The sequence below is a fragment of the Grammomys surdaster genome, unplaced genomic scaffold (genome assembly GCF_004785775.1).
Source record: "Grammomys surdaster isolate TR1022 unplaced genomic scaffold, NIH_TR_1.0 126182, whole genome shotgun sequence".
In the NCBI taxonomy this organism is placed as follows: Eukaryota; Metazoa; Chordata; class Mammalia; order Rodentia; family Muridae; genus Grammomys; species Grammomys surdaster.
Window position 1 is genome coordinate 613,502 of NW_021620988.1, and position 24,293 is coordinate 637,794.

At 32.7% G+C, this 24,293-nt stretch overlaps 1 protein-coding gene across 7 annotated transcripts in view; it reads right to left on the reverse strand.

Annotated features, from left to right (window-relative positions):
- Positions 1-8,675: 8,675 nt before the first annotated feature.
- Spock3 (SPARC (osteonectin), cwcv and kazal like domains proteoglycan 3) overlaps positions 8,676-24,293 on the reverse strand; it is a 354,663-nt gene continuing 339,045 nt past the window's right edge. For 6 of the 7 annotated variants that reach the window (XM_028757760.1, XM_028757757.1, XM_028757754.1 and 3 more), the window contains 4 exons: positions 18,120-18,341; positions 15,017-15,079; positions 11,607-11,744; positions 8,676-8,845 (listed from right to left, as the gene is read on the reverse strand). In XM_028757760.1, the coding sequence (XP_028613593.1) occupies positions 8,676-8,845; positions 11,607-11,744; positions 15,017-15,079; positions 18,120-18,341 (593 nt within the window). Of the gene's footprint in view, positions 8,846-11,606; positions 11,745-15,016; positions 15,080-17,696; positions 18,342-24,293 lie in introns of those variants that run through there. The other variant, XM_028757759.1, reaches the window with a different exon arrangement.

Here is a 24,293-nt window from a genome sequence, read left to right on the forward strand (position 1 = left end):
AGACTCATGTTTGTACAAGCCTATCGCAGCAGGGAGTGGAGTGTTACGGTATATGCTGTTTCCAGGGAGTGGCACTATTAGATGGTATGGCCTTGTTGGAGTGGATGTGGCCTGGTTGGAGTAGATGTGTCAATGTGGAAGTGGGATTTAGGACCCTCATCCTAGGTCCCTGGAAGTCAGTATTCTGCTAGCAGCCTTCAGATGAATATGTAGAACTCTCAGCTCTGCTTGTACCATGCCTGCCTGGATGCTGCTATGTTCCCACCATGATGGTGCTGGACTGAAGCTCTGAACATGTGAGCCAGCCCCAACTAAATGTTGCCCTTATAAGAGTTGCCTTGGTCATGTTGTCTGTTCACAGCAGTAAAACCCTAAGACAGTATCCCTTGATTCTATTTGATTTTAGTAACTGTATGATGTAGTAAGAGTCTTTTAATATCTGAAAATGTAAGATAATTTATGTCACATACACAGACTCCTTGAGGGTACTGAAGAGTGGGAAAACATACAGCCCTCGGCTCTCATAGACCCACTACAACGTTCTCCTCTTGAAAACATACATTATTTTAGCACTTACCACAGATAATATGTCCTGTTGTAATTTAAAATAATTCATAATGGCAGGTCATTGTAAGCCCTGATAAACTAGAAGAAAGATTTTCTATATCTATTAGTTTGAGTTCAGCCCTGGCACACATAACTCTCACCTTTAGAGGAGTTAAACTGTCATGAAAGTTGTTAGCACAGAATACTTTAGTAGCAAAAGCACTTGAATATTACTAATACAATGATCCTATATTCAAATGCTATCAAATACTATCGATGATCAACCAATCATAGAAAGAACATAGTCAATGATAGATCATCAATAGCTTAAAATGGTTTTCTTAGAATGAAAAATATTTTTTAAAGAGGATCAAAATTAAGTTTGTACGGACTATATTGAGATGATTGGTACTGAATTTGTGCCATAGTTTCCACACTAATATTCATACTGACATTCAAAGTGCATGCTATTTTCTCAACTAGAGTGTACTAATAAAAAATAAAAAATAGTCTTTGTATTCTTAAAATAAAAGTATGATAAATCTACAACAGTGGGTAATAGATCAAGACCCAGTTTTAAGTGGTTTTAAATGGGATCTTGTCCCATAAATCTCTAGGAGATAAATTAAATTGTCTTATTCTGCTGATAAATTTAAATCACAAAGATGTTTTGCTAAAGTCTAATCTCTTTTTGTAAGTATCTTTATCAAAGCCAATGAGTGGCAGAGCCAAGATTCAACAGACAGCAGTCAGACTATGTGTCTTGCTCTCTAACTCTGTATTTTTTTTTATTTTAGCAATAACTAAGCATATAAGATCTATTTTATTTTTAACTCTGAGTATATGTGTAGGCCTGTGTTGGGTATGTGTACATGTGAGTGCAGGAAGATATAGAAGGTGGGTGTCAGATCTCCTAGAGATGCATTAAAGTTGTGAGCTTCCCACATAAGTGCTGGATACTGAACTTTGTGTCTTTGCAAGAGCAAGGAAGCTGTTGTTATCACCATATCTTTTCTCCAGTTTTAATTAGGTAAGTTTTATTTTGGAGCAAAGTATTTTAGAAGGGTTCTTGATGAAGCTACTCTGGCCTTACGAATTATAAAATATTTTAAGATGAAAGGCCTCACCCTGGGAAAACCACTTTCATGATCATGGTATCTCCCCTGCCAGGTACATATATGAAGTAAATCTTAATAGCACTATTATTTCACAGGTGAATAAAATGAATAGATTCTGCAATAACAAGTTTAATAGTTGGACTAGTATCAAAAGCACTGCCATGCCAAACTCATGAATGTGGTTCTTTTTCTATGATAACAAGTCTAATCTTTACAATAAGGAATTGAATCAATTAGATCTTCGTTTCTCGTTTGAGAGGTGGAAATATCTGTCAAAGCACGATGTAAGAATAAGGCATGTACGTGCATAGTTACAGAAAACTTAGATGTAGATATCACATGACACTAGAAGATAGATATTAGTGTTATATATAAACTTGTCATTCAATGCCGACCGGATATAAGCAAGTGCTTTGCCACCTGTCTTAGTATCTTTTTCTGTTCCTCTGATAATAAAAAAAAAAGAAAAAGAAAAACAAACCTAGAAAAAGAAACTGAAGGGACAAAGGGTTGATTCTGACTTACAGTTCCAGAGGGGATAAAGTCTCTTATGATGAGGAAGTATGGCTTAGCTTGAAGCTCACTGGTAACATTGTATCCACATCGAGGAAGCAGACAGTGACTCAGATACGGGTTTGCCTATAAAACCCATACCTAGAATATACTTTGTCCAGTTACACTGTACCTTGTAAAGGTCCTACAGCCTTCCTAAACTCCACTACCAACTGACAGACAACTGCTCAAACATGTGAGCCTACAGGAAATAATTCAATTTCATATAAGAATCAAATTGCCCTGCTTAGCTCTACATAAACTACTTCAGATCACAATTTTTGAAACATCCTTAATTTCTGTGGATAGTTTTATTTTCTTTTTAGAAAATATATATTTTATTTTTATTACATATATTGTGTGAGTCTGTGTGGAAATGAAGGAAATTTCAGAGATCGGAAATGGATGTCAGATCTTGTGGATCTGGAGTTACAGGAAGTTTTGAGCTACCTCCTGTAACTTCCATTTAAAATTGGGAACTGAATGTGGGCCCTCTGTTGAGAGCAGCATGCACTTCTGTGGAGTCCATTACAAGCAGGTCAACTACTCCCAGAAAATATATGTGACAGCTCAGTTACTAACATTAGTTCAGTGGCCATATTATCATTAATTCACTCATTCAAACATTTAAAAACTTCAAAATAAAATACAATATTATTAAACAAAAACTATCACATCAAAGTTGGGCAAGACATATCAACAGATAGAACATGTTCAAGAGAAGAGACAAGAATTAGAGACCCACTCATTCTCACCTTCAGGAATCCTACAAAAACACTAAAATGGAAGCTCTATAATACACAGAGAGGATTTGATGTAAACTCAGGCAGGACCTGGGCATGTTGTTTCCATCTCTGTGAGTTCAGATTAGCTTTAATTATTTTGATTAAGAGGTCCTAGTTTTCTTGTCTTCATACACAGTTGCACTCTTTCTGCTTCCTTCTTGGCAGAGTTCCTTAAACTGTGAGGGCTAAGTGGTCCAAGGACTTTTTATAATGTAACTCTATTGTTGAGATCAACAAAACAAGTGATAGCTCATGCTGGACCAGATGTAGAGTAAGAGGAAGACTCATTCATTGCTGATGGGAGTAGAAAATTTTACAGACATTATGGAAATCAGTGTGGTGGTTCTTCAGAAGATAGAAATCTATCTACCTAAAGATTCATCTATTCCACTCTTGGGCATATACCCAGAGGATGTTTCATTGTACAACAGAGACACTTGCTCCACCATGATCATTGGTGTTCTTTTCATTACATTCAGAAATTTGAATCAACCTAAATTTCTCTCAAGAGGAGAATGGATAAAGAAGATGTAGTTCATTTACATTTTGATATATTACTAAGCTCTTAAAAATAGAAGTTCTCAGACAAATTGATGAAACTAGAGAAAATTTCTGATTGTAGTATCACAGACACAGAAAGACAAATATGAACTGTATTTGCTTATGCGTGGACATTATTTGTTAAATCATTCAATGCCAAGCTACAATCCATAGAACAACAGAGGGTAGATATAGGAACTAGAGGGAACAGATGGTTCTCACTATGAAAGAGAAATAGAATAGATACACATATATAAAAGGAGGATTTTAATAAGTGGATCAAGTGGGGAGGAGGATTAAAAAGAGGGTTCTGACAAGAAATATGGAAAGAAACAAGTAAATTTAAGGAGTGTTTGAGGGGTAGAATGGAAATCTAATACAATAGAAACTTCCTAAAATATATGCACATTAGAAGGTAACATAAATGAAATTGTCAAATAATGAGGGAGTCAGAGTCTTAAGTGTCCTTCTCTTGTCATTGAATGAAGCTTCTGGTACTAGGATTGGGTCACATCTAATTGGCCCAAGGAGTCCTATAGGGAACCCCAAACAACCCTGACTATTGACAATACTACAGGTTAGTTTCCGTATACTGACTTCAAGGCCCCATTGCTGATGACAACATTTAGATAATTAATTGAACATGGAAATGCCAAGCAGGTGACTATATAGAACCTTCACACCTTCACCTCTACTGTCCCATGCCTTTGGTACAGAAAGATACTTTGCATGCTATCAAAAGAGAAACATAAACAGCAAGATAACCACAAAACCTTTATAAGTAATGATGTACCTACTGTAAGATATGTTATGATAATGTTAGCATCAGGTTTGTGGGAGATGCAAACCAATAATTATTTTGACTTTAGGCCCTCTCCATGAGATGGAACCCATATTAGACGCTGCTTAGGTGATCAAGAATTTGAGACTAGATATGCGAGGGGCCTAGGGAAAATCTAGATAATATTGAGCTAAAAGGAAAAGAATATGTAGTGATAAAATGTCTCCTAATATTCTGCTATACTCATAGTGTTTTGTTTAGTCATCACCAGGGAATCTTACTCTTGCAACAAATAGGGACAAATATAGAGCAGTATGTACTCTTGATCATTGAGCTGTATACATAGTTACCATTTTCCTACCATTGTGTACTTTCTCAGGTTTTGTGTCACCTCCTCCTAATTTGCCAAACTAGTATGTTGTATCCTCATCCAAATAGTAAATAAAATAAATAAATATCGATGATTACTTTTATTTTACATTGTATCTTAATACCAACTAAACTATACATGATTTTATTTCATTCTTTAATTATTAGGAATATAAAATGGTCCTTGATCATACTGACTCCAAACACCCTTCTGCCTTTCCTTCAATTCCCCTTGATCCTTTCAATACATGCTACCTTCAGTCTCCAGTTCATCTCCTCCTTTGTTGTTTTTGACCCACTGTGTTCAGTTAGTGTTGTCTTTATAAATATGATGTGTGGAAGTTCACTGAGACATGGGTAACACACTAGTGACTAAATACAAAGCAAAGTGAATATCCTTTCCTCAGCAACCGTCACCAAGCAGCTGAGGACTCAGGGCCCTGCTGACCTGCCTGCTAGAATTTCTAACTGGCTTGAACTGTTATGGATATGGTGGAGGTAACCTGAATTGCTGCTTGTCCCTTTGTTCAACAGCCACACCATTTCTAGATGACAGTATTTCACAGCACTCTCTTATCATCCTCTGATTCCTACATTCTTCCTGCTCACTGCTTTCTAGTATTCCTCTAGTCTTGTCAGGAGTTATTACTATCAATTCCCCATCTTAGGGAAGGCACTCAAGTTGCTAATTCTCAGCACTTTGAACATGCATGCTCTAGTTTTCATTAGGTTTATTTTTTCCCCATGAATATGAGCCATCTTGAAAAGTGATCCGTGTATAGCACTCTACAATTCCAGGCAGCTAAGACAGTATTAATTTTATAAGAAACAAGTCGTCAAAACATTTGCTACATAGTATGAGTTAATTTATGCAATTCTTTAAAACTCCTTCCTCTGATTATGCTATAAGCAGAACAAATGAATCAGTACTCATGAGCTGTGTTTAATATCTTCTTTAGCTTTATGTGAAATAATATTAAATAAATGCAGGGAACAAGGTCTCTTAATACCTGTTTTATTAATTAACCATGATATTTTTTATAATGAATAGATTTGGCTTTATGAAAAGAATGGCAGATACCTCACTAATTTTTCCTTTTAGACCATATCTTGACATTATTTTGATTCATACACACACACACACACACACACACACACACAGAGATGGAGACATGCACACACACACACACCAAACCACACCACATCATACCCACTATTTGCTAACTTGTTGATTTGTGATGTACCAGAAACATTGAATATTTTTATTGAATGCTTCGTATCAGTTTCTTCAATGCTTAGTATTTGACTTGTTGTAATTAAAACTGTCACATGGTTTTGATCTGCTATGTTTTAAAAAATAATGCCATAAAAAATGGAGATTAAAATACTGTCTTATTTTGCTTTCTTGCTCAGGAATCTGAATTAAGCTTAAAGCACTATAAAATATTAGATTAATTCTATCTTTGAGCTAAGAATGATTCCTTAATCCTATCAATCAGAATGGAAGAATTGTAAGTTCAAAATTCTTTCTTCAATTAAATCTATAAAATAAAATTTTTGATACTGTAACATAGAAAATATAACTATGCCAACTTATGGACTAGAAATATATGTATATTGTTCAACTTTAATACTTATAATTTCATCTGCATGATTATTTTGTTCACTGATAAATCTCCACTACTATAATAGTAAGTGGTTTAAGACAAGCATCACTCTTGGGAACAAAATGTCCATGTATTACTGTACTGAATTAACAGAGGGAAAGTGAATTGCATGTTGGAAAAGCACTTAATACCTGACATAATTAAAACTTTTACACATGTACATTAAAATATATTTATTGTATACAAATAATTTAAAGTATGTTAAGGTTGGTACCTGTGTTGTACTGGAGATTGAACACAGAGACTTTTGATCATAAGGAAATTCTAAATTATCAAGCTGTATACTAAGTACTGTACTTTTTCATATTTGAATTCACTGTTAACTTATTTGCTTTCCTGGAATACTGAATGATGATACTATAAAAGCTTAACTTTAAGATCATCGTATTAAGTTAAGTAACTATGTGGTTTGCTTTATATTCTTTTGTGATGATTTTAAGTTAAATTTTTATGATTCATACACATATTTTCAATAAACAAAGTTATTCAGTCATTCTTCAATTACATTTTTACTATAGAAATTTAGTTAAGTATTTTAAGAAATAAGTGACCCAAATAAAATTTAAAATGTTATTCTTTTGGAAAGAAAAGTATTTATTTCCGCAATATTTTGACAAATAAGCAGATTAAAATAAAGCAACAAAGAAAGATAATCTTACTGTACTTAAAACACTAACAACTCAGGTTTACAAACTGAAAAAGTAAACTCAGAAATATTTCTTGGCTCTGTTGTGGTGTGTTATTTTGCAGAATTAAGGAACAAATTAAAACTCTTCATGCGATTATATGTACCCCAGAAAATCATTAAGGAACTGTTTACTTTGGTTACAAGATTCTTTATTTTGTAAACTATACATAAACAGTAAGAAAAGAAAATGCATTATAGCTTAAATATTATGTAAGTTCAACATTAAAGTTTTTATTTAGCATATATAAATTAAATGGCAAGAGTTCACCAAATTTGTGTTCGTATGAATAATATCCCAGGAAATCTGTAAATTCACTGTTGAAGTTAAAGATACCAATGTGTAAAATTCAACAGGTTTTCCCACTTCTATTGTGAGCACAAAACTATTGGTCTGATATACCCAAAGGTGGTGGTATGTCAAAATGTCTACACAATTAATTACCATGCTAACTGATGTAGATTGAACAAAGTAACTTTTGTTACAGTTAATCTTAAACGCTACACTTCACAATAATTATAAACAAGTCCATATGGAATTATGTAACAATAGAAAAAAAGAAAGAAACATATTCCATTTATCTTTATTCCAGAAGTATTTTAATCGGACTAACTTGTTAATTACGTGTGCTTACACATTGCCTAATCTATGCTGATATACATGCTACCCCTGTCTGTTTCTATGTTTGCAAGATACATACAACATGGATGTTTGCATGTTTGCAAGGCACCATACAACATGGTCTCTAACTTCTGTACCACTAACAAAAATGGAATGATTCCAAGATTATATGCAAATTTTATAGTAAATGAAAAGAGAGAGTTCATATTTTCAAAATTGATCTTGGGCAAATAAAATATATTTTATGGGAAAAGTGGTGGAAATAAGTCTGTTTCTCTTTCTAATTGAAATTCTGTACGGGATTACTACTCAGAAAGAGAGAGAGTGAAGTCTAGAAATGAGGCTGTCATGGAATATTTCTTAAAATCCACATAATATGCAATGCCATTAAATTTAAAAATTAGGTAGAAAGACTAAATTTTTAACTTTCAGAATCCAAAGTTTTCCATACTTTGCATTGCATATACTATCTAATCATACTCAGAATAACGTCATAATGGAGAAGATTACCATTTTGTCTTACCATAAGTCATTTTTCTTAGTATATCAACAATAAGTTTTGGGAAGATGCCAAATTTGAATTGAAATCATCATTATGAAGGAATTGATAAAATTGTTGTGGTTCATTATCTGCTATAAATTTAACTTATAAAATCTGTCATGAGAGCAACACACATGATCCCAAGCACACGTTCACTGTTATTTTGTTTGTGGAACAATTACCTAGTATTTTCTTTTGATATTTTTGTTATAGTAATCTTTACAACTCTCTATATTCAGGCTGCAACCCATATGTGTTTTCTTTTTTTCTAAGGCATATAATAACTGAAAATAAATAATTCTAATTTAACATAAAGTTCTATGATTTTAACTTCAATATTTGAAATAATTATACAAAATATATGTCAGGTTTAGAATCACTTTGTTTAGGGATAAGAAGGAAATTCTCAATATGCTATTATTTTGTAAATATTAAAAATGTAGAATGTATTGACATTAGCTATCACTGATCAAATATATCCATCATGGTCATCCCCATCATCATCATCATCCCCTTCATCTTCATCATCATCTTCAATATCATCCTTATCATTCATAATGTCATCTTCTTCTCCTTCATCATCAGTCCATTCACGAAAATCTCCACTTGCAAAATCTCCAGATATCTCAAAGTCTATAGCTACAAAAATAGGCACCATATTTATTTGAGTATACAATGAAATGACTTCTGAGTCATATAAAATAATAAAAAATAGAAAAGTTTAATATATTTGTATTTGCTGTTTATCTCAATGAAGATAAGAGGAAAATCCATTCTTGGGAAGTGTGTTCTATGATAAAATTCTCATGTGTTAAAATGTGTATGCTCACAGCACTGTGCTGTGTAAGATTTCTAATTTAGTAAATTTGATCTTAGCCCAAGTTTTGTAGAATATCAAGTCAGACTATGAATCTTAAATATTACTTAAATTACTTCTACAAATATATGAGGTGATAACGGTTGTCTTAACAAAATCTATACTTGCTAAAATTTAAAATCAAATATATATGCTACTTGATATTATAAGGTAACTTTATAAGCATTATTTAGTTAGTGACTTTGAGACTGAATAGTATCTGGGGTAGTTTAACTATTACTTGATTTTCTTTAATCAAGTAATTTTTCCTAGGAATGTGTAATTTATACATATAACTATAGAAGAATGTCTAAACAGTTACAAAGGCTTTATATCGAATTTGGAGGAGAAAGTACACGATCCAAAAAACATGATAAAACTCTAGAAAATACAAGAGGTAAGGACATTGATTTTTCCAGAGAGTCTCTAGAAAAAGCAATAGCTTGCTAAACTAATGATGCATAGTTTAGTGAGATATGTTGAAGTGTGTAAGATTTGTGTGATGATAAATTTGTGTGTAAGATTTGTGTGATGATAAGCCAGCAGCTTAATGGATTCATTTTTGCATGTTAGAGGAACAGAAAATTAATATTCATAGTAACTTAGAATTAACTACTAGTATTTTGAGATAACAATTCACACATCTCTTATCATAACTGTAATAAATGTTAGGTCCTCAAATTATACTGTATTTTTATTCTTAATTCTTACAAATCCTATTAATGTATTAAGTGGTTGTAAATTCATTGCTTTCACAACATACCATAATTACCATCTTATGTGAAGAATAAAGTTCTTAAATTCCATATTCATCCATATTCATATATATATATGTACATATATATATATATATATATATATATATATATATATATTAGTTGTAACATTATAAGAAAACCCAAGAGTTTCACAAAATAATTTTACTCACTTATTGAATTTTTCTGAATATAATTTTCGTTGGTAGCATAAAAATTCAAATAATATATTCATTACTGTTATCATAGGTAGATGAAACCATTGATTATGCTAAAATTTTAAGATAGACACTATAAAGGCATGTTCTCTAGGTTTTAATACTGTGTCAGGTGAGTATTAAACCCTAGTTGCTGCTTTCATTATATAGGCAACGTCCCCAACACAAAAATCTAGTTATGAAAATTTTGTGGAATAAACAAATGCAATATAGGAAGGGTAAAATATGTAAGATTATGTATTATTGTTTACTGTTAATTACTTCTCTTTTTAATTGATTTTTATTGGATATTTTATTTACATTTCAGATGTTATCCCCTTTTCCCCATCCCCCCCACCCCCGAGAAACCCCTATCCCATCTCCCCTACTCCTGCCTCTGTGAGGATGTGCCTTCACCCACCCACCCACTCCCACCTCCCCGCCCTTGAATTCCCTGACACTGAGCATTTATTTCTTCTTAAGTAATCTTTGTTGATCATTCCAAAATTTACATAAGAGAGACAAGTCATCACTAAGTACTTATTTTTTATTATGTTTATTGATGTTGATGAAAAGAAACTTCATTAGATCTGCTTCATGGAATTGTTTTAAGTAATTACTTCTCTCTTTGCTGTGAACAAATACCCAGCAAATACGAGGAAATTCAGTAAAGTATAATTGGAGCTAAATTTTAAAGGGTGTAGTCCATTATATCATGGAAACATGGTTGCTGGGGTGACAAGAACAGTTGGAAAATGCAAGGAGATTTTGAACTTATGTCAGGTGCATCTTACACGGCAATCTGGAAAGGAGAAATTCACCACAAACTGAGATGGGCTCAAACCTACAAAATCCACTAGACGCCACATTCCAAAGACTCTATAAGTTCCCAAATAGCTTCATAATTTGAGGAATAAATATTTCAACATAATACCCCGACAAGGATGGTTTGCATTCAATCCATCATTAGAGTTTTGGGGGTACTATAACTAAGAAGATTTACAGTTTCATAGTTTTATAGATAATTATTTGTGTAACACAAACATGATTTGAATCTTGGTTTCTGGAAAGCATTTTTGGTATAAATTGAAAACTTTAAAATATATATGATACTAATTTTTATATCGTTTTTAATAAATACACATAAAATATGTGTTTACAAAGTATTAGAAAATTGACCAAAACTGACAATAGGTAGATGTTGTTTTTATAGCTAAACATAAAGGAAACAGTAATGTTTTATTCTACTTTGTTGGAATTCACAGTTAAAAATTGAATTTTGTTAGGGTACAGAGACTTATGTTTTACAGCATCTCATTAATGAATACATCTGCTTATGAGAGGCATTTTGAGTTGAAGTAGGATTTGGAACTCAGCTTTTAATGATTAGTCTTTAAATTTTCAGATGTGTTGGTTTTACATACTTTTATTGCTACCATACAACTTAAAATATCCAAAGACTAAGTCTTCTTTTTGCCACCAACATTTATCCATATTCTACATGTTCTATAATCAGAATAATGCATGTTTCATTAAATGTCTTTAACACATTTGTATGTTAGGAAATTGTATGAAGTGAGCCTTTTACTTACCACAATCTGCAACACCATTTATTCTTGATCCCACGACTTCATTTCCATATCTGTCTACACACCAGCACTGCCCTACGCTGCCGTGGCATTGTGTCGGCTTGTAGTAACCATCTTCATCACAGAGTGGGATGTATTGTCCTGTGAAATACATGGTTACACACACAAACACAGAAGTAATTTATAAGTAAGCTATAAATTTTATGCAGTCATTGTGTATTAATATCCTAAAAAATCAAAACCTGACTGGCTCTATGCATACATCAAATATTTCAGAACACTTAGCATATAAGACTCTCAATTGTTTCATTATTGACAATTTCCTGTTTCATTTTCCAAAATTTTTATTCATATATTACAAAATTATTCCATACCAAACTGTTTCTTTACTATATAATTTGTAACTTTGCTTAGGTCAGCTGAAATCCTTCACCATTATTCCATCTTTTATTTTAAAGTTTAAATATTATTCACAGAACAAAAGCCCTCCTACACTTGTGTGTGTGTGTGTGAATTTCTCTGTGTACACTGTCATTATATATTGTTAACACTCTTCTGTAATATCTTCTGTTTGAAAATATTCAGCTTCCCTTAGTTTTCACTGTTATACAAACCACACCTCTTAAACTGATACTCTAGCTAACAAATGCTGGAAAGACAACTACTGTTATTTGTAGATACTAACAGGTACACAGTATATACATAATGATGAATGTTTAGTTCTTTAAAAGTTTAGTTCTTCAAATAAAAGTTCTTGACAAACAGTCCAATATAAGATACATCTTCTAGATGATCTGTTTTTTCCATTTTTTCTTCTGCTTTTCATTTACATGAACAGAATTATCCTGGTTTTGTTTTGTTTTGTTTTGTTTTGTTGTTTTTAGTTAAGGCATATCTAATATATGTAGAAACTCTGAATATTATTTTCTGTTTACAATTGTAGGATAATTTTACATCCTAAAAAGCTTTATACATCTAACAAATTCATGATATATTTTATTCAAATATAATTTACCAGAAACATGTGAACTCACATAAATAATGCCAATATAGAAAATTTGTGAGTTTCATTTATAGACGTAAGGACATCAAATAAAAAAATCTTTGTAGTATTTAAATATTTAAATTATTATTGTTTGAAAATATATGTTACTGTCACTTCTTATGGCAGCACATTTAAAAGGGAACGCTATTAATCACAGCAGTTCTACTGCAGATATGAGCGCAAATTGATTTGTTACATTGGGATACATGACTCTTTACCCTGACAGAGCAGCTGGCCAAACTATGTATCATTATTGTACCCTCATCAGAAAGAACACTTAGGATATCCAGTGTTATAATATCTATATTTATATTATAAAAGAAGAGTAAGGATGCTCTTGCCACATGGTAATTAAATGTGATTTTTAGAATAAGTTCAAATAAGAAAAAATTGGTTTCAGTATGACTGGACCTTCATCAACACTAAAATATTTATTTGAAGATAATAGTTTCCTCATGGTACTATGTACAACTTTGGGTTACTCAAACATGCTCACGCATCAGTATATTATTTCCACCAATGATTTATATCATTACAAGAATTGGTCACAATTTAAGAAGGAAATTTCCACACTATTTATTATAATCATCAGTTTTTCACATAAAATATTTTATGATAAATTACTTTGAAAGATGAGCCCTGGGCTAAGAGCTCTTTAACAATATGAAAAATATTCCAATTTAAAACTACTGAATTTTGACACAGAGAGAATACATGGAAAGATGATTAGAATTTCGGGACTTTTTGTAGAAACCTAGTACAGTGAAAACTCCCAGGATTCTACTAGAGTGGCCCTAGTGATGTTTCCTAGTAAGGATGGATATGTAGCCCCTACCAGCCATCTTCCATACTTCAGCAAGGATCCCAGCAGTAGCACTGGGACAGAGACATTCAGCTAGCCACAGAAGTTTGACATATAATGAATCTGTTCTACCTTCTAGTTTTTCCAGGGTAATGGTGGCAAAGGCTTGTATGTGTGTTCAACCAATCCCTGGTCCAACTTGAGACCCACACCATGAGAGTTAGCCCACACATGGACTATCCTAGATGGCCGTGATTCTAAGGCTGGGCAGCCTAGAGACCCAGAATAGAAACATTACTAGAGAAAAAAATGTCAGTGGAATTATTCCTAATGATATTCTTCTATACTTATAGATTAGTGCTTAGCCAAATTGTCATCAGAGGGTCATGATCTGATGACTGATGGAAACAAATGCGAGACTCACAGCCATATACTAGGCAGAGCCAGGATAACTGTGCAGAAGGGTGGGGAGGAAGGGGGACAGGAGCCAGAGAGGTAGAGGACACCACGATATGGCACACAGAATCAACTAAGCAGGGCGCATAGGAGCTCTCAGATACTGAAGAGACAATCATGGACCCTGTATGAATTTGAACTATATCCTTTGCATATACATTTTGGTTCTATAGTTTGGTGTTCTTGTAAGACTCCTAAGAGTGGAGCTGGAGCACATCTCTGACTCTTTCGGCTATGCTTAGGACCCTTTTCCGTATATTCGGTTGCTTAGTCCAGTTTTCATTCATATGAGGATTTGTGCCTAGTTGTTTTTTTTTTTTTTTTTTTTGTAATTTGTTATGCCATGTTAGGTTGACATCACTGGGAAATCTGCTCCTATTTTTTAATGGGAAAAAGAGAAAAAGTGGATCTCGGGGAGAGGGGAAGTGGACTGGGGGACTGGAAAGAGTAGAGGAAACTATATCTGGAATATAATTTCTGAAATGTTGATATATATTTGGAATATATTGATATGTAAAAAATGTACTAATATCAATTATAACTATTGTTATACATATATTAATAAAGAAATGTTGATATATGGCATATAATATATGAAACATGGACTATAATGTATGAAATTTATTTTTTTATCATCTATCTACCTATCTGTTTATCATGTGTATCAATATTTAATTACTAAAAGCTACATTTGAAAACATACTAATGAAAACCACAAAAATCCGGCTCATATTTATCTGTTAGAATACTTTTGCCACATGTATGCAATCAGTTGATTAAATTTCATATAGGTAGTCACATCAATTCTTAAATGCTTAAGTGCAAAACCAGACACTTCTGCTAATTCTTAAATTTAGTATTGCTAAATCTCTTTTGTACTTAAAAACTTTCAAATATGAACAAGATATTAGAGCAGTAAAATAGGCATTATATTTTTCAATTGGTAAGGTAATAAAAGTAAGTTCAATGTCTTTCCAAAAGTTCATAAATTTTGCTGATGAACTTTCATGCAGTCTGTCTTTGTTGGATTAATATTGATTTTATGTTGCTGTTTCCCTGGGGTTATTTATATAAGCAATAAAACTTTCAGAAGAATGAGCTGTGACTCACCGAGGAGTTTCTTTATCCCTTGTCGCTTCTGAATGTTGCTGAGCTCAGTGTGGCAAGGTGGATCTGCAAGGACATTAAATACAGTACTTCAAGGATGTTGTAAAGGAAACAGTGTACCTGTAAGCTATGAGCCTCAAGCAAGGCTTTTCATCACAGTAAGATTCATGCTAGCTATCTGTTGTAATGGTTTCATGTGGATACACATGTGTAGATATACCATGATAGACATTCACAGAAATATATACTTACAGATACACGACAGAGTATAACAATTTAGCAAGTTCTAGTTATAGTAGTTCTTTCTGATATCTCTTGGAATGATCAAAATTTGATGAAAAACTGAAATTTGATAATGATGGAATATACTTCCTTTTTTCTACATTTAAAATATCTGCCATATAAATCCAGTTGATTGCTGATCAAGGAACTAACTCATTTCCCTCTAATTTAACATAAGTCATAAGATAGTAAAAAAAAATTCACCACAAAACATTATATGAGAAAAATACTGCTTGTCTCCAGTAATATTGAACATTTATCCATTATTTTATTGTAAAATGTTACTATATTGGTCTTTCTAGTTTCCATAAAGTCTTCAAATATATAAGTTTTAACAAAGAATATAATATAAATTTTTTAAAGTCACGTTTCAAAAATACCTACAGTACTAAAGCCAATTTGTAAGTATATTGTATGTGTATTGTTTTTACAATCAGTGATTTAAATAAACACATTTGTACAAAATTTGAATATTCTATATAGGTATAATGGAATATGTATTATTGAAATTTAACATTAAAATACTTGTTCAAAGGTTAAACAAATGTCATCAGAAAAAAAATGAACAATTTTTATGTTTGAGATAGAGACAGAAAAGTATTATAGCTGTCAAAAACACTAAAATAACAAAACAATTCTTATGCTTCTTCACTGCATGGTCCCAGGAACAAGGAGGAATATGCAATACAATTCAAATAATTTAAAATTTTTTACTATGACAATTTCAGAATAATTTAATTATTAAAAGGCATAGCAGAAAGAAAAAAATAAGGTGCATAAGCTGTATATGTTCTAGGTCAGTATGTGAGGCGAAAAATATCCTATCAAAGAAGTAAAAAGTGAAAAAGAGGAATTTGTTCTTAGAAACTAACTAACTACTTGACGGTAGTTCATCTTTAATTTGATGCAGTTTAACTTTTCCTTAAAATAAGGAATATACATCAAGATACACTGATATATCCCACACAAATCTTTGTCTCATTATCTTACTGCCACACCATTAGCCAAGTTTCCAATTTTATTAAAAAGACTTCTTTAATGTGCTGTAAAGGAAAATTAAATTTCTTTTATTTTTTACTCCATAAATATGGAGATTAGTGTCTATATATACCTGAAATCCTAGCCATGTTTAAATGTGCTTTTAAAAATACTTTTTTTTTTACCTTTCAAACTAAACTTTTACTAATTTAAAATCAAACATATCTTCATACAATACTAAATATGCCTTTCCCTACTTTTGGGCCATCATAGCCACCACTCACCCTCAGGCTCAATGAACTCAGCTTTGTAAATTACACATGTATGTTCAATGTGTTCATATATTTCAATGTTCACTAATAAACATGAAAGATATAACAAACAACAAAACCAAAATGGCGAATGTTAAAATACAGAAAAATGTGAATGGGCACATTTTATTGATAATATACTTGAATTTATTATCTTATTTATAAAAGTACACTAGCTCTCAATGGCTAGAATGTCATGTGACCGAGTGTCTCATTACATAGAATGCACATGTAATCAAGTCAGTAATGTGTATTCATAAATATGTGCAGTTTAAAACATTTAAGGAAGCATTTCAATTTTACATTTTTTGGCTTTTTTCATTGAAAATAGATATTTTATTAAAGAAAATATTTTGGATTATGGTTTCCCTGTTCCTCGATCCTTTGAGATTCTCCCCACTTCCCCAATCACCCAAATTCTTTTTATGTAAAGTGACTTACTGATAGGTAAGGCCTCCTCTAAGCTAAACCCATGTTTGATTCACACCTTGTCAATGTGTAGGCAATTATTTTCTCCCCAATTTTTGAACTATTAGTAAATGTACATGATTGCCTTAGCAAAGCAAATTTTATAATTTTATATGAGTTAAGATGATAATTGCTGTACCTTGTCCATTCACTATGCTTTCATCAAGTTTGGAAAGTAATTTCAATACTAGCTGTACCATATCAACCTTGTTTCCAGTTTATTCCATTAGCACCAAGATAACAATGGTTCCTTAGTTTTCCACTTACTGAACATAATGTGAAAATATTTAGATGCATTTTCCTGCATGTATTTAATATACAACATTCATTCTATAAGTAAGATCCTAAATTTAAGTCCATTTTTTATCTCAATTTGATTTGGAGCCAGTAGAAGGGAGTATCTGAGAGGGGTTGAAAAGGAAAAAATATGTGATATGATTCTATTTTAATTAAAATGTATAATTTATTTTAAAAGGTGTACAATGAACACAATTGCTTTCTCCTTTGTCTTATTTCTTGCAGAGTTTTTGAATACTCTCTCACTAGCAAATTTTTAACAAGCTAAACTATTTTGGAAAGATTGAAAGACTAAGTAATTTTGAAAATAAAATGAGTAAAAATAACTTCACAGTGAATGCCATGGCTCATGCAACTCACTTAATAAGATCACAAAATGGAACATTAAAACTCGACAGTATAGTGATAAAAACCCCATTTATTTTACACTGTGGGCAAAGCAGATAGCAAATTAATTTCAATGATTACTTTTAATATCTATGTTCTCATATCTCTGTGTGCTGCTTGCTGGTTCATAATGGGAACTATAATGAAATACATTAATATAAAATATTAATTACTACTTTCCATCTTATTTAGAATATTTGTATCTTTGGCACAATTATTTTGTTCAATATAGTGCCTATTTGCTCTTTCATTAAACATTCAAATTAGAAAATGTACTAAAATGAGTGAAGCATTGGGTAGTGTTGATATTTTTTATTATGAGGGAAAAGATAAAATTTGAAATGCTGGCCAACTAATTCCATCATAGAAGCCTCATCTTTTACCTTGCTGTCTCTGGAAGCAGTAGCACCATTCATTGTTAGATATCAAACTGTCCTTGTAAGTGTCACAAGAATTGAAGAACGCCTTGGTGCACTGCTCATTCTTATCAAGATATATGCTCCCAAGCTCTGACTGGTCCAATAGCAGGTCGTAGTTTGTATCAAGTCTATTAAACATCCAGCCAAGTGAATCCTTGCAAATTGGCAAAATACTGGTATCAAATCCTACATGCAAAGAGAACAGAATTAGCTCATATGAAAGATATCAGTCTTCAGAAAGTAGAGAAAAGGGTGGAAAAGCAGAGGAAAAGTACTGGGTAATCAGAAAAGCAAAAACTTTTAACTTCGACTTGAGAAATGTTTTTTAACATCCATTAGACCTAAAAATATCTATTGCTAGTTGTGAGGATTAATTAACCAGACAACATCTGTTCCTAATCAGTCATCATTCAATGGAATGTGGTATTGCAATTATATACTATTTATGATAGTCACTGTTAAATCTTCAGATACTTACTACATCATCATAAATTGCAATATATTATTGAATAACAAAAGCTGGTGAAACTCATTTCCATAAGAAGAAATGAAGAATGCTATTGCTACACAGGCATTGCTGATACATACTACACAATCATTTCCATGTTTTCCTGTGTTGGTAAATATTATCTTGAAGGTAGCACTACACATGAAACTGTTACCAAGAGAAAAAAAGACCTATGATGCAATATTACTCATTTTGACTTCAGCTCTTCTTGTGGACACTTTTTAAAAATTACAAATGTGCTACGATGGGAGGCAGTAGGTTGTACTGGAGGATAGTGGGGCTAATGAAATGGCAACCAGGACTGGGTTGTATGAGAGCTATGTGCTGTTAGACATGGGTCATGTACTAACCTCACTAAAGCTGTGAATCTTACATTTCATATAATGCCACCAATGATTCAAACCATTAAAATATTACCCCCAAATATACAAAGATATAGTTCCTTCAACTAGGGTTAGGATATGAGTCCTCACGTACTTATATGAGACATGAAATACCATAGAAGCTAATAAGAAGCCAATTAAGGTTGTTCATGAGCTACTAAAGGCTGAGAAGGACTACCATGAGAATAAGTAACTTATGGAATCCACCTAAAGTTCATTCCCTTTGATAGAGTTCTTCCTCCAGGCTCGGGGAAAGATCTCAAAGAAGACAAGGAATGAAAATAGGCAGAAAAAACAAATTGAGAATCAGAGATGTTTTTAGAAAAATGATAAAGTTACATCTACCTACATGAATTTTATGTGTAATAGAATTCTTTTAAAAAAGAGATAAATATACCTCTCTACTTCACCCAGAGAACAGGTGAAAATCTTGAAATAATTTTATTGCTAGGAAAATCTAGAAAGAATATCTTGAGTACTGAGGTATAGAGCACAGAACATTGAGCAGGGTACTGGTCTCTCAGAAAGTATAGAAAACTAGGGAAGATGAGAAAGACCACAGAGAAACTATGAACCATTACCACACAGCCTTATTAATATCATTATTCATATTATTAGTATTATTATTAGCAGTAGTGTTTAAATAGACAAAATTGGAAGGGAATATATGTGGTGGAAGAAATGACATACAAAAGACCTCACCAACTAATGAACTTCTTCTAATCAAAGAGAAGAACCTTAATAAAAAAACAAAATTTGACAGATACCAAGTGAATAAATCCCTAATAAAAAGTTGGAAGAAGGAAGACTCATTCATTATAATTAAATTTAAACAAATTATGAGAAGAAAAGTTTTTAACTGTATTTTTATAGGATATTCTATTTATGGACATTTCATATGTTATCCCCTTTCCCCATTCCCCTGTCCCAAGAACTTTCTATCCTGTCTCCCTTTTCACTGCTTCTATGAGAGTGTGCCCCTATCCATTCACCCACTCTCCTATCCCTGCTTTCATATTCCCCTACATTGAGGCAACCACATGATCATCTCACTAGATGCTGAGAAAGCATTTGACACAATTCAACACCCCTTCATGGTAAAAGTACTACAAAAATCAGGAATTCAAGGCACACACCTACACATAGTAAAAGCAATATACAGCAAACCAGTAGCCAACATCAAACTGAATGGAGAGAAACTTGAATCAATCCCACTAAAATCAGGGACTAGACAAGGCTGCCCACTCTCTCCCTACCTGTTCAATCTAGTACTTGAAGTCTTAGTCAAAGTAATTAGACAACAAAAGGACGTCAAAAGGATACAAATTAGAAAGGAAGAAGTCAAAATATCACTATTTGCAGATGATATAATAGTATACTTAAGTGACCCCAAAAATTCAACCACAGAACTCTTAAACCTGATAAACAACTTAAGCAAAGTAGTTGGATATAAAATTAACTCAAACAAATCAGTAGCCTTCCTTTACTCAAAAGATAAACAGGCTGAGAAAGAAACTAGACAAAGGACACCCTTTACAATGGTCACAAATAATAAAAAATTCCGTAGTGTGAATCTAACGAAGTGATTTAAAGATTTGTATGGCAAGAACTTCAAAACTCTGAAGAAAAAAATTGAAAAAGATCTCAGAAGATGGAAAAATCTCCTATGCTCATGGATTGGCTGGACTAATATAGTAAAAATGGCCATCTTGCCAAAAGCAATCTACAAATTCAATGCAGTCCCCAACAAAATTCCAATTCAATTCTTCACAGAATTCAAAAGAAAAATTAACAAAAACCCAAAAGCAAACAAACAAACAAACAAAACAAAAACGGGATAGCGAAAACTATTCTCAACAATAAAAGATCTTCTGGAGGAATCACCATCCGTGAACTTAAGCTGTACTACAGAGCAGTAGTGATAAAAACTGCATGGTATTGGTACAGAGATTGGCAAGAAGATCAATGGAATAGAATTGAAGACCCACAAATGAACCCACTTACCTATGGCCATTTGATCTTTGACAAAGTAGTTAAAACCATTCGGTAGAAAAACGACAGCATTTTCAACAAATGGTGCTGGTTCACCTGGAGGTCAGCATGTAGAAGAATACAAATTTATCCATTCTTATTTCCTTGTACAAAGCTCAAGTCCAAGTGGATCAAAGACCTCCACATAAAACCAGATACATTGGAACTAATAGAAGAGAAAGTGAGGAAAAGCCTCGAACACATTTGCACAGGGGAAAAGTTCCTGAACAGAATACTAATGCCTTATGCCCTAAGATCAAGAATTGACAAATGGGACCTTATAAAATTGCAAAGCTTCTGTAAGGCAAAGGACACTGTCAATAGGACAAAATGGCAGCCAACAGATTGGGAAAAGATCTTTATGAATCCTACATCTGATAGAAGGCTGATATTCACTATATATAAAGAACTCAAGAAATTAGATTCTAGACAATCAAATAACCCTATTTAAAAAAAGGTTACAGAGTTAAACAAAGAATTCACAACTGAGGAAACTCAAATGATCAAAAAGCATCTAAAGAAATGCTCAATATCCTTAGTCATCAGGAAAATGCAAATCAAAACCCCAAGACTCAGCCTCACAGCAGTCAGAATGGCTAAGATCAAAAACTCAGGGGATAGCAGATGCTGGCGAGGATGTGGAGAAAGAGGAAGACTCTTCCATTGCTGGTGGGATTGCAAGCTGGTACAACCACTCTGTCTCTTGACCATAACGTAGCTCTCAGCTTCTTCTCCAGCACTAGGCCTGCCTGCTGGCAATCCTCCTTCCCTCCACCATTAAAATGCACTACTCCACAAATTAAATATTTTCTTCTATAAGTTGTTTTGGCTAATGTTTGTCTTCACAGCAATAGAACACTAACTAATGCAACACTGTATAATGAGTGAATTAATTTATGCAAAAAAGCAGCCTATGAGAATGTACATATTGTACAAAATTTTATGCGGTTAGCCTGTTGTGAACATTTTTTTACACTATACTGAATGAATGCATGATGCTAATAAATAGTGTAATAATTCTCTTCATATAACTTAGTGCACAGTTAAAATATAGACAACCAAAACAAAATGTGAATATGCAATACAAAATATGTTCTCTTCCTGTGATATACTGAAAGTAATTTAACATATTAATCTCTCAAAGGAGTCATCATGAAAGTAGTTATTTATTGCCTTGCATCTGGTTCAAGGAAAACCATGGTGCTTAGACTCATTTGATTTTACATTAAACCTCAACAAATGATTATAGTTTTTAATTATTTGGTTTATGTTTAATTTATACATTTCCCTTGGTTTTAGCTACTAATTATTGAATATTTCAAGATACCTAGTAGTCAAATATTCCATGCTTTTTCCATGTTTACCATTATGACAGAGGTAAGAAGAAATTTCAGATTTGTTTTAGATTTTCATTTTCCTAATTGCTAAAGATGATGAAAAATTCCAGGTATATTTTTAGTCATTTTCTTCAAAATAGGTTCAGATTCTTTCTTAAAAGTAACTTTAAAACAATAAACTATTTTAATTAGTAAGAAAAGTTTCCTTTTTGGCAAAGAATACAATATGATTGATGTAGTTTTATTCAACCAGTGATTAGAAGTCCACTTCTTATGGATTTCCAACTTGCTGGTGGTAGCAATAGTTCCCACTGTATGATATGAAATGTTCCTACAGATCAGAATCTACTTACCGGTTATTGAGCTGCCAAGCTAACCAATGGAGTCATTTCCCAAGGAATAATGAAATATGATAGCTTTATTCCATTAAATAAATTGCATACATATTTATTTTGGAATTAAATATTAAAATACATAGGGTAGCAATAGTTCAAAATGTTAAGTGTCATTTGATCAAAATTCCAATATCACTCCTTTAGGATGTACTGCCATGGTACATAATTAAATTTCATTATAGAGAAAGTTACAACATCATCCTAATAAAAAAAGAAACTGCCAGATGTCTCAATAATTAGAAACACCAAAATAAGCAATGATCTGGTTGTTTTATTTTATTACTTGAAATGAGAAAAGAAAATTTATCTCCTAACTTTAGATGTTTGTTTTCAATAGATGAAGTTCCCTGTTATACCTAGAAGGCTCCTATTTCATTAAAATGGGGCATTATTTTAATCCATCTGATTCTCAATTCAATCTTCCTCTCAATGTGAGGGCAGCGTGACACAAAGCGAGCAATATCTCGGTAAGAAATGAGAATGCCTTCTATACCCTGGGGGTTGAAGTAATCCCATTATTTTCTCTCACTGTGAAGAACATTTGGTGGGTAAGAAGAAATGTAAGACATCATCCGATTCAGAGAGTCAAACTGCTCATCTGAGGATTTTGCATAAGATGCTCATCACTGCCATGTTTTCTAAGATGAGAAAATGGAAATTAATTCCATACTCCTTTCATAGTACTAAACAAACTCTATTAAAACTTAAAGATTCTCACCATAATTCTGCTATTACTTCTTTTTTTTTTAATTTAAAGAATTAAAACAAATTTTGGCAAGTAACTCAAAAAAAAAATAATGTTACCTCGGTATTCATAGAATAGTAAAGAGTAAGAAACTCCTTCCTTCAGCTGACCATCATAAAGTCCATGAAAGTGCTTTCAGCATTCAATTGCCTTTCTATGATTCTTAATTTCCAGTTATGTGTTCAGATATAATCAAACAATATATATTTGTTGAGACCTGTCTTTTTAGCACAGCTGTAGCCATTTTGTTCCATGCCTACCGGTTATTTCATATTGTTGCTGTAATATGCCTGCCCATTATTGACACAGAAAAATAACTTGGCTCAGAACAACATCATGCTGATCAGATACCCTGTTATGTTTTGTATGTGGTTGGTTAATGTTAAAAATTCCACAGAGCTTTATGTAGGACCTATCAAATTAGAGGTCAGTATGAACTGTTTTGTCTAAAATGGCTTAAGTCAGAGCCGACCACTGGCTGTAACTTCCTGCACCTGCTTAAGAACTATCTGTGGTTTTGTAGGTTTAGCATTTATGAGTTGATAGAGAAATATGCTTGGGGTCATATGCTCAGTCCCTATAAATCCAGAGTTATGGCCCTGATAGATCAATCTTAGGGTGTGTGTTTAATAAACCAACCATCCTTGTCTGTCTGAGATCATTGTGTGGTTTGTGTGTGACTCTTAGATCTCAACAATATTCATGAAGCCATTTTTGCATATGAAACTTATAATAAATA